This window comes from Mucor mucedo (genome assembly GCF_025094135.1).
Source record: "Mucor mucedo strain NRRL 3635 chromosome Unknown EV154scaffold_222, whole genome shotgun sequence".
NCBI classification, from domain to species: Eukaryota; Fungi; Mucoromycota; class Mucoromycetes; order Mucorales; family Mucoraceae; genus Mucor; species Mucor mucedo.
In genome coordinates, this window is record NW_026252506.1 from 49,808 (window position 1) to 59,781 (window position 9,974).

General features: G+C 38.9%; 5 protein-coding genes across 5 annotated transcripts; 2 read left to right on the forward strand and 3 right to left on the reverse strand.

Annotated features, from left to right (window-relative positions):
* The first annotated feature begins 163 nt into the window (after positions 1-163).
* EV154DRAFT_531176 (P-loop containing nucleoside triphosphate hydrolase protein) lies at positions 164-3,180 on the forward strand. Its single transcript, XM_051603809.1, has 11 exons — positions 164-492; positions 548-706; positions 766-883; positions 945-1,413; positions 1,476-1,659; positions 1,715-1,970; positions 2,026-2,139; positions 2,203-2,273; positions 2,329-2,397; positions 2,468-2,673; positions 2,739-3,180. Exons 1-11 carry the CDS (start codon positions 193-195, stop codon positions 3,049-3,051), a joined length of 2,259 nt encoding a protein of 752 aa, XP_051450831.1. The 5' UTR covers positions 164-192; the 3' UTR covers positions 3,052-3,180.
* Positions 3,181-3,367: 187 nt separating this feature from the next.
* On the forward strand, positions 3,368-3,982 carry EV154DRAFT_474542 (mitochondrial ribosomal protein L37-domain-containing protein). Its single transcript, XM_051597962.1, has 2 exons — positions 3,368-3,488; positions 3,588-3,982. The coding sequence occupies exons 1-2, from the start codon at positions 3,395-3,397 to the stop codon at positions 3,842-3,844; spliced, it is 351 nt and encodes a 116-aa protein (XP_051450832.1). The 5' UTR covers positions 3,368-3,394; the 3' UTR covers positions 3,845-3,982.
* EV154DRAFT_134108 (uncharacterized protein) lies at positions 3,921-6,752 on the reverse strand. Its single transcript, XM_051594038.1, has 4 exons — positions 6,249-6,752; positions 5,439-5,856; positions 4,095-5,381; positions 3,921-4,037 (listed from the first exon to the last, which is right to left on the reverse strand). The coding sequence occupies exons 1-4, from the start codon at positions 6,393-6,395 to the stop codon at positions 3,997-3,999; spliced, it is 1,893 nt and encodes a 630-aa protein (XP_051450833.1). The 5' UTR covers positions 6,396-6,752; the 3' UTR covers positions 3,921-3,996.
* On the reverse strand, positions 6,753-7,902 carry EV154DRAFT_134107 (SH3 domain-containing protein; the record flags this gene model as incomplete). The annotated part of the gene is made up of 3 exons (XM_051594037.1): positions 7,628-7,902; positions 7,222-7,575; positions 6,753-7,167 (listed from the first exon to the last, which is right to left on the reverse strand). Coding segments are annotated over exons 1-3 (964 nt in total), but the record flags the coding sequence as incomplete, so codon positions are not given.
* Positions 7,903-7,906: 4 nt separating this feature from the next.
* Positions 7,907-9,710, reverse strand: EV154DRAFT_453569 (ras-induced vulval development antagonist-domain-containing protein). The gene is made up of 5 exons (XM_051597292.1): positions 9,065-9,710; positions 8,633-8,994; positions 8,500-8,572; positions 8,296-8,445; positions 7,907-8,234 (listed from the first exon to the last, which is right to left on the reverse strand). The coding sequence occupies exons 1-5, from the start codon at positions 9,343-9,345 to the stop codon at positions 8,066-8,068; spliced, it is 1,035 nt and encodes a 344-aa protein (XP_051450835.1). The 5' UTR covers positions 9,346-9,710; the 3' UTR covers positions 7,907-8,065.
* Positions 9,711-9,974: the final 264 nt, after the last annotated feature.

The following is a 9,974-nucleotide window of genomic DNA, read 5'->3' on the forward strand; positions in this document are numbered from 1 at the left end:
CTCACGCTTCTGGGCACCCCTTGTAGTTTGTTCCTTCCAAAGGTTTACAGGACCACCCTGATTGGGCCTTAGTCGAAGCATTTGAATACACAGCAAAAAATCAAAATAATGGTATCAGTTCTTCAGATATGATTTAAAATAAACAATTTTTTTTTGAACAAGCGCACCCCTTTTTTTCTCCTTTAAAAGATAATGTCTAATTACCCTCGAGAAATCCTGGACAACATAATCAACAGTGATTATCTCTTGTTGAAGGAATCTGCATGTCCACCCACGAAATTCCTGAATCCATTATTTTCTAGCGATCTGTCAAACCGAAAGAGGATTCTTCAAGATTTTTTGGACGAGTTTTACAAGAAGCCGAGAATAACAATAACGCTTGACTCAGAAGACGAAGTGGAAGACAACACACCGCCTGAAAACTCAAATGCTTTATCCAAATTACGATTCAACCTTGATCCCTTATTTCGATTACAATTGAAATCTCACCAGGTACAAAACATAAAAAGATTTCTTTCTTTCTCTTTATCAATAACAAAAATGACAGGTGGAAGGAGTACAATTTATGTGGGATAGAGTATTTGTCAAGAAACGAGGTTGTTTACTGGCTCATTCAATGGGATTGGGGAAAACTATACAAGTGATATCCTTATTAACAACCATGTATCAATATCTGCAAGCTAAACCTACAAACGATATTCCTAGAGTTAGTTTCCAAACAAAAAAAAGCTGGCACGCAAAATAGACTAACCCGTCAGTCAATAGGGAAAACGTGTGCTTATCCTGGCACCTCTTGTCACACTTACGAATTGGGTAAATGAATTTGAAAAATGGGCTGTCAATGATGTCCAAACTTTAATTGGTGAAGTTTATAACATTTCAGGTACTGTTTTTTTTTCAGGATGCGTCCAGATTACCGATGAGACTTATATTATGAACTGTAGAAATTGGGCATAGCAAGAGTGAGCGATTGAAATTTTTAACATATTGGTATACACAAGGCGGTGTGTTGTTGATGAACTATGATCTATTTCGAGGGTTACTTTGCACCAGCAATTCCAATGATCAAAACAAGTTTTACGACCTTTTGGTGAATCCTGGTCCTGACGTTGTAATTTTGGATGAAGCGCATCGTATCAAAAACTCCTCCTCTTTGTTAGCCTCTTATGTCAATAAGATCCGAACAAGAACACGTATCTGTATGACGGGATATCCTCTTCAAAATCGATTGCTGGAGTATTATTATATGATTAATTTTATTGCACCTGGTCTTTTGGGATCTACAGCTCGGTTCAAGGCCTATTTCAGCATGTATATTGATCGATGTTATTCTGATTCTTCGCTTCATGTTAAGGAACAAGCTGCCTTTAAACTGTATGTGCTTCAATTATTGACGGCTAATGTCACCCACAGGTAAAATATGCAGATATATATATTTAATAGTGTGATACTAAAAAGAACGAATGCAACTTTAGACGCGATGGTAGTATATTGGAAAAACAATTACCTTCCAAGACGGAATACTTGGTTCGATTTAAACTATCGCCTGTTCAACATATTGGATATACCTTTTTACTCAAGTCAGGATTTGCGCATACTCCACTTACCAGTTTATTCGTACTTCGTTCCATGTGCAATCATCCCAAAATCTTTCACAAGGTAAAAGAACAACAGAAAAAAAAAACAAAGGTAATAACTCAAGTCTGTTACATAGTTCATGGCAAGACGATCAAAATTGAAACGAGATGATGAATTGAACAGGCTGGACCCTGAAGAAGAGGTAGAATCTGTGATTGTATCTGATCTAGTAGAAGAAGATGTGAAGGAGGACGGAGAAGTAGTAGCAGAATCTTTTAAAGTTATCAAAGAAGTATTGGATTCGGATTTAACAGAAGATAATGAAGAGGCAGTTTTCTCGAAGTTTTTAGACGCTAATTTTAGTTGGATCGATGAATACTTGGACAATAAAGGTAGCTTATTAAAATTACGGGGCTTCTGCCACACACTACTCACACATTTTTATAGACATCGAGTCCTGGAAATGTTCGGGAAAAATGTCATTTATTGTAGATTTAATAAAGGAATCTAAAGCGATGGGTGAAAAGGTAGTGATTGTTTCGCATAGTTTAGCCTGTCTCGGTAAGTGTGCTAGCTATTCCCAGGTCAAAGAGAAGAGGATCCTAATTAAAAACAAAAAATTAGATTATATTCAAGACTTGCTCCCTGTCTTTGGTGTCAGATCATCAAGGTTGGATGGATCCGTTGTAGCAATGGTAAAGTTTATCATCATCATCTGCATATCATTCTGAGTTTTAACTGTATACATAGGATCGTCAAATCATCATTGATACTTTTAACGATGATAATGATATTCATGCCATCCTTCTTTCAGCCAAGGTAAAAAAAAGAAAATAGCGGAAAAAATGGCATCGAAATAACCTTAACAACACCCGTGCTTTTTATATAGGCTGCTGCTATTGGTATTAATGTCACAGCTGCCAATCGCATTGTCCTGGTGGATCAAGATTGGAACCCATTGTATGATGAACAAAGTATTGGTCGGGTGTATCGGTATGGACAAACCAAGCCTGTAACTGTTTATCGCTTAATTACTGCAAGTACAATTGAAGAAAGAATTTACATGCAAAGTGTTCACAAAAGGAGTATTTCCAAGTAAGTTTTCTTTCTGCTCCTTGTTGGCTGTACAAAAAAAAACTAAACTGGTATTTTCACTGTAGACGTGTGATTGATAACAAGATAGCTACCGTGATTTCAAGAGAGGATTTAGTTGCTTACTTTCAAGCGCCTGATGCCGATCTAGGATTGATTGATATGAACAAGGTGGATAAGAAAGATGTGGATTGGGTGACAATGGGTGTATTAAATAAGAATACAGATACCATTTCATCCTTCAAAAACTACGATGATGATATTGATGCTAAAGGAAGCAAAGGGATGCCAAGTTTGTCACTTGAATTAAGAAAATCTGCTCAAAAGGACGCCAATAAATTATTCCGTGAATGGAAATGTTTGGGCAAGTCGAACAAATAATAGAATAATAAACATTTTACACACTCTACGCTTTTTCCTCAAGAGAGGGCTCCTGTTGTGTCGCTTGACAGAAACTAATAAAACTAGTACATCAATTTCATTCAGACATGTACTTTTTATGCACTGAAACTATTCTATTGACCTTACAAAGTCTAAAATCTATGCATAAACTCATCTTTCTAGTCAGAATATCAAAAAAACACAGGTGGAAATGCCTGTGTGCAATGATATTTACTCAATTCTTACCGCGTGTGTGACTGTCAGACATGATATTTTCCAAGTGAGGGGCACCCCGACAAAATCTTCAGTCTTCTCTCCTTTACACCACCTTAATACAGTAATCATGTTGAGCACCATTGCACGTTCCTGTTACGTCCGACCCATCTTACCTCGTGTCAGTTTATTTCATACCTCAGCATTAGTTAGAAACGCCACAGGTAAAAGAAACGACTGATAATGTCACTTCACCCCTTGTCAAAAAAAAAAAAAAAAAAAAAAAAAAAACTAAACTGTGTGTGTGTTTTTTTTTATTGTAGCCGAACCCACCACCACAAATACCAGAAAGCCTTCTTCAGTACCAAAAGGAACAGTTTTAAAAGGTCTCCAATATTTAAAGGATGGCCAAGATCCAGTTGCATTAGACGATTCCGAATACCCTGAATGGTTGTGGGAGTTATTGGATGAAAAGAAATTGAAGCAAAAGACGAGCAAACCTGTCAACCGTCAATACCATAGAAAGCAAAGCAGAGAAGCTATTAAGGCAATGAATTTCATGAAGGATAAGAAGAACTAAATTTTATAACTCTGCTTGAGTTTTATTCAAAAGGATGATGTATTTTCCTTTATTGTATCATACAAAAAAATAGATTTTTTAAAAAAAAATAAAGAATGGAAGTTTTTTTTTCTCTTTTTTTTCTCTCTCTCTTTTTTTTTTTACTTCATGGTTTACCAAGGACGTTGGTTGTTAGGGAATGCGCTTTGGCCATCTATAGAATGGGATTAATATTTAGGTTTACAGGACGTATCACAAAAGAAAAACTTACATTGCATTGAACCTTGAGGTGTGAAAATGCTGTTGGCGGGTTGTTGTTGCTGTTGAGGTGGCTGAGATTGGAAACCTGTCATTTGAGGTTGCATGTATCCTGTGGGTTGTTGAGATTGCAAAGGACTATGATGGAATGCTTGGGGACTTGGTGTAGAGAACTGGACACCAGTCATTTGTGCTTGTAATGGTGAAAGTGTTGGCGATCCAAATGGATTATCAGGTGTAGCTGTACCCCAATGTCTACCAGTAGCTTGTGCACTAATCGTTTGAGCTCTTTGCAGTCCATTATTAAATCCACCTTGATGCTGTCCAGCAGCTGTAGGTAATAAAGGCTGTGGAAGAATGGATGAGAGTGGTACAGTAGCGACTGCCATAGGTTGTTGGAAATTTTGTCCAACAGGCTGACTTGATGCAGGGAATCCAGTCATTTGAGGTTGAAGCTGTTGTGTTTGCCATGAGGGTTGTTGTTGGAAGCCAGTTTGCATAGATTGCTGTTGTTGTTGGAACCCAGTGTGCATAGGTTGTTGCTGTTGCTGCTGTTGTGGTTGCTGTTGCTGTTGCTGTTGGTATCCGGTTTGCATTGGCTGTTGTTGTTGTTGTTGTTGATTAGGTAACCATTGTCCAAGAGAGGGGTCAGAATTAAGTTTATTAGTAGGAGTAGGTCTTTGACGGGGAGCAGATGTTTGCTGAGGTTGTTGCATTTGCATAGCAGTAGGTTGAGCTTGGATAGCAAAAGAAGGTTGAAGCTGGGAGGGTTGTTGAGCTAATTGTTGTTGAAGTTGATGCTGTTGAGCCTGTACTTGTTGCATCTGTAACTGTTGTTGATGCTGCTGTTGTTGATTACCGGTTTGCATGGCCAACTGCTTTTGAAGTTCAAGCTGTTGTTTAGTCAATGCCTGTAATTGTTCCAATTGCTTCTGTTGTTCTTGAGCTTGACGTTGTAAACTCATCAATTGGATCTTTTGGATTTGTTCTTCTTCAGCAACACGTTTACGTTCAGCTTCGGCAGCCTTGATTTGCTCAGGAGTGGGACCGGCGGGTGCGGCAGGAGGAGGAGGAGGAGCAGACTTGACGGGGGATAACGTAGCGATAGGACTTGTTTCGGCACGAGGAGCCCATGCATCGTCATTAAAGCCGACTAAATCACCCACAGGCTTTTCAGGTGCTTTACCTTTACTATTGTCGGTGGTAGAGGTCAATTGGTTTCCGATAAAGTCTAATAAATCAGGATGGATGTCTTTTGGTGCAGACACTGTAGGTCTAGGTCTAGCCGATGCAGAAACACCTACCAATACGTATGAGTGGTTCGTAATTAATATCAATTAATATGAAGTGATCTTACCTCTACTCTTAGATCCAGATTCAGAACCTTCCCATTCACGCTGTAATTTTCTAGCCAACTCTTCATCTTTTTCTATTTGACTTTGGTCCTTTTTGATAGGTCCATCTTCAGAGGTATCTTCGGGTTGGCCAGTTTCGATGTATCTTTCAATACGCTGAACGTGCTCTTCCTTGATACCCAAGGTCTTCATTTGCTTGTGAGTCAAGTTAGGAATGTCACTGTCATCTAATTTTTCAGCCTTGAAAGCAGAAGCATATTGGAGTGATGCTTGCATAGGAATTCCAATCACCATAAACCAATCAAACCAGTCCCATCTTTCGTTTAATTTCTTTTGTGGTGGTTTAGAGACTTGTTGTGGTGGTTGTTGGGGAGGACGAGGAGGCATGGAGGGTGTTACTTCTTCACCCTTTGAAATATTCTTGGTATGATTATCAACCCAACGTACATCTTCAGCACACATCTTTTCAACGGGAACATCAATCTTGACGCCATTCAATTTATGCAGACGTAATTTACCATTATGGAAATCGATAAATTGAGCTTCAACCTTAAATGTGCCACTACGATCGGTCCAAGTTCTAATTTTGGACATGTCAGGTTTTGGAAGATCTTGATGACGGTTGGATGAACTACTGGAGGATGATTTTGATGCTGTGGATGCAGATCTAGCAAGTGTAGCTTTACGTTCAGCTTCTTTGCGTCTATAATCCTCTTCAATTTGCTTTTGACGAGCAGCCTCTGCACGTTTAGCAGCTTCTTGGGCTTGTCTACGTCTTTCTCTTTCTTCCTCTTCTCTACGTTTTTCTTCTTCTCTACGACGATTGTCCTCTTCTTCACGTCGTTTCCTTTCTTCTTGTTCTCTGCGTCTCTGCAATTCACGTTCTTCTTCTTCTGCGATACGTTTTTGTTGTAAAATACGCTCTTCTTCTTCACGCTTCCTTCTAATTTCTTCAACATTATCGGCACGGGAATGAGCAGATCCAGCGGCGGCAGCAGCAGCAGCGGCAGCACCAGCAGCTAGACCAGCGGCAGCAGCAGTACCAACAGGTACATCATCCTCCTCATCATCGAATTGAACATAAGAAGAAGGTACTAAACCAGTTTCACCATCGACTTTTTGAATACGCCACCAGCCGTCTGTTCTTTCATAATCTAAAACATAAATCTGTTCATTTTCCTCCACAGATAATTCATCACCACCTTCAGCGGTGAACGAATAAATGGAAATACCCCATTTGGGTACACAATTGGATTCCTCTTCCTCTTCTTCAGGTTGATATTGGATAGCAGCAACATGAGGAGGAGAGGGAGCAGCAGCAACAGGAGCAGGCGCACCTATCATGATGGGGTTAGCAGGCGCAGCCATTTGTCTTTGTTGTTGAGTTAAATGAGTAGCTGATTGTTGAGCAATTCTAGTTGAATCACTGATTTTGACGAGAATAGCTTTGGCTTCCGATTTGGAAGAAGCTTGTAAATCCAATACGGCTTGCTTATTTCCTTCTACTTCAATGTGCAAGTTTTTACCGTCAAACAGATACTTTGTAACATCCAAGATAGGGTATTGTTGAACTGGTAAAGATTTGTCTGTTTCACTGCCATAACAAAGCATACCGTTACCAATGTACAGGTTACCCTTTCCCTTCTTCTTCTTCTTTTTGGCGGCATCGTATTCATGAACATTCCAAGATTGAGCATCATCAGCAATTACTTCTCTTGGTGTTCCACCAGTCTAAATAAGATGATTATAAATATAGAATAAAATGATAAAAATAGTAATACTTACGGGTTGAGAAAGTACAGGCTCGACTTGAGGAGGAGGAATCGGTGCCTGTGTGGTGACAGGAGCTTGTGTCATGATGGGTGGTTGCGGGATACTAGGTGCAGCAGGCTGGTATTGGTCTTCGTCCTCCTCCTCCTCCTGTTGGTCTACATGAGCTTGTTGTTGTTGGCCACCTTCGATGGATTCGACATAATTACTTGGAGCCAAACCAATTTGACCATTGTTGAGTTTAACAAGGTACCAGTCTGGGTCATCTGTTTCCAACAAGTCCATTTCGTCACCTTCTTCAAAAGAAAGTTCTTCTTCTTGCTGAGCAACATAGTCATACTCTGCGCGAACTCTACCCATGGGAGTCACCTAGTGTCTAACATTAGTTTGTTATCATCCCGGAAGAATTAAAAAGACAAACCTGTTCTAAATAGTCGGCAGGCACGAGTCCAATAGGACCTTGTTCTTCCCCGGTGGTCTGCTTTAATTCACTTCTCCACCAGTCGTCGTCTTCTTTTTCAATAACATATAATATGTCGTCTTGTTTTATGCTAAGTTCATCTTCAGTTCTGGCTTCATAATCGTACAGTGCTTTACACACCTGAACGTATTTCATTTTTTATAAAAGAGAAATAAAATAAATTACTGCTTATTTAGCAATATGATATCAATAAGAAAAAAGAGAGAAAAAAAAAAGCTAGAATTGAGACAATTGCTTTTTAAGAAAGGGCTAACCGCGGGTAAATGATTTATCCAGGTTAAAATGACGATCTTTCTCTTTGCTTTTTAGGCAGGGTTGCACATTTGCACACGGAGAATATTTCATTGATACACGAGTCATTACGTCAATCTAAGCATTTTATTCTTCCTTTTTAAATTTATCACTGAGGATCTCTCTGAACCCAGAAATGATTTCATTTTCACGCTTCATCTTTTGTTCTTGAGCATGTTGTAAAACAAGACGCTTTTCTTCGGCCGAAATAACTTGATTTTCTTTACGGAGACGTACTGCATTCATACGTTGATGTCTTTTTTTTTTCAAATTATTAGTGATATCATCCCCCCAATTACTCAAAATTAAAATCGTACCTGTTACCACTCATGACATAACCAGCCTTTTCAAAGTCAAGAATCTGATCACCACTCAAACCAATTTCACCACGACGAGGAATACGTTTACCTTGTTGCACATAAGCTGCCATTGCAGAACCTTCACCAGGAAGCAATGCAGAGCCATAACTATTCAAACTTTTTTAAATCACCAAATCTTATTATCGTACCAGATATACTTACGCTCTAACATTATGATCATCATTTTCAATCAAAGGTGCAGGTCCAACAGGTGCCAAATCATCCAAAAGATCCACTATAATAAATAGATGAATACCCTGCCTATTCTATTTTTCCCTGCATTTTATAATCGAACCTTTTTTCTCTACCCAGAGGTCTTCAACTGCATCTAACTGAGACGGATCAACCTCAACAACAGCTCTTTCCTTATCACGGTCATTTTCCGATTCGCTGGATTCCTCAGACGATGAATACTTTTTACTCTTCTTACTGTGTCTACTACTACTACTGGATTTATGGCTTTTTGATTTACGGTGCTTCTTTTTATGACGACGACGACGTTCCTCTTCACTGCTGTCTTCTTCGGAATCAGACTCATGTTTTCTAGAATGCTTCTTTTTAGACTTACGCGTGTCTTCAGGTGAGACAGAGCGTGTAGGACTTTCAGGCGAGCGAGCCCAAATGGTTTTTGTAGATTGATTTCTTACACGAGTTCGACTAATTAAAAAAAGAAAGTAATAGTTAGTTTTCTTCCATGCACAAGGAAATCATCCTAACCCGAACATACTAATCTGAGAAGCTCTCGCCGGGTAAAATAGGAATACCATCAACTTCGCTTTGCTGATGGCGTGATCGTCTATCGTCATAAGGTCTATAATCTCTACGTGGCGATGGCGATGATCGGCGTCCTCTATCACGAGATCTGCTACGATCTCTTCTTCTAGGTGGTGGTGGACTTCTTCTTCTTGGACTGTTGGAATTACTACGAGGTTCGGACTTGACGTGGCTTCTTCTTGGTGGTGAAGAAGGGCGTCTTCTTGTATAAGGAGAAGGTGATCGACCTGCCATTTTGTATTTGAAAATAAAGGAAGAAACAAAAAAAAAAAAAAGATATCGGCTGGGATAACATGATACAGACCTTTGTATTCTTAATTCTATTGGACGCCTTGATTAATTTAAATAGCCAATGAAATTAATATTTGGAGGCTGTAATGAAATACATGTTTTAAAAAGTGCTTCGTCAATACGACACGACAGTATCTGGACAGTTCTTAACATGAAACTATACACTTTACAGAGATATTGCTTCAATAAAATGTGCAAATACTTGTTCTTTCTGAACTGCATCAAGAAAAAAACAGTATGGATTTCCTTTACTATGGAAATAATACTATGGAAATAATATAGAAAAGATATTCTGAAATGACTATCTCATACGACTTTTTTACCCCTTTACTAACATAATTCTGATTTTTATATGGTCAATAAAAAAAGAGCTGTAGTGCGAAGCATGCAGGCCTGTCTATGTAAGTTTTTTTATGTCGTAGTAATTCATCCCCTGCCAACCACGAGAACACTTTACATATTAAGAGTAACCATAGTCGAACAGCAGTAAGAATTAATTTTATGCTTAGATGTGTGTGTGTTGTTAATATTATTATTAAATACGTAGACTCGAAACCAATTAAATTCTACTA

Bases quoted from the DNA above. Each gene is read 5' to 3' on its own strand.
- EV154DRAFT_453569 (XM_051597292.1), bottom strand. From the start codon at position 9,345: ATGGCAGGTCGATCACCTTCTCCTTATACAAGAAGACGCCCTTCTTCA. The intron at 8,995-9,064 runs GTATGTTCGGGT...TTTTTTAATTAG, and splicing joins GGCGAGAGCTTCTCAGATTA to TCGAACTCGTGTAAGAAATC. The intron at 8,235-8,295 runs GTACGATTTTAA...GAAAAAAAAAAG, and splicing joins TATGTCATGAGTGGTAACAG to ACATCAACGTATGAATGCAG.
- EV154DRAFT_134108 (XM_051594038.1), bottom strand. From the start codon at position 6,395: ATGTTGAAGAAATTAGAAGGAAGCGTGAAGAAGAAGAGCGTATTTTAC. The intron at 5,857-6,248 runs AAGAAGAAAAAC...AATCATACCAAG, and splicing joins AGAGGACAATCGTCGTAGAG to AATATTTCAAAGGGTGAAGA. The intron at 5,382-5,438 runs GTAAGATCACTT...ACGTATTGGTAG, and splicing joins ATCTGGATCTAAGAGTAGAG to GTGTTTCTGCATCGGCTAGA.
- EV154DRAFT_531176 (XM_051603809.1), top strand. From the start codon at position 193: ATGTCTAATTACCCTCGAGAAATCCTGGACAACATAATCAACAGTGAT. The intron at 2,140-2,202 runs GTAAGTGTGCTA...ACAAAAAATTAG, and splicing joins GCATAGTTTAGCCTGTCTCG to ATTATATTCAAGACTTGCTC. The intron at 2,274-2,328 runs GTAAAGTTTATC...CTGTATACATAG, and splicing joins ATGGATCCGTTGTAGCAATG to GATCGTCAAATCATCATTGA.
- EV154DRAFT_474542 (XM_051597962.1), top strand. From the start codon at position 3,395: ATGTTGAGCACCATTGCACGTTCCTGTTACGTCCGACCCATCTTACCT. The intron at 3,489-3,587 runs GTAAAAGAAACG...TTTTTATTGTAG, and splicing joins ATTAGTTAGAAACGCCACAG to CCGAACCCACCACCACAAAT.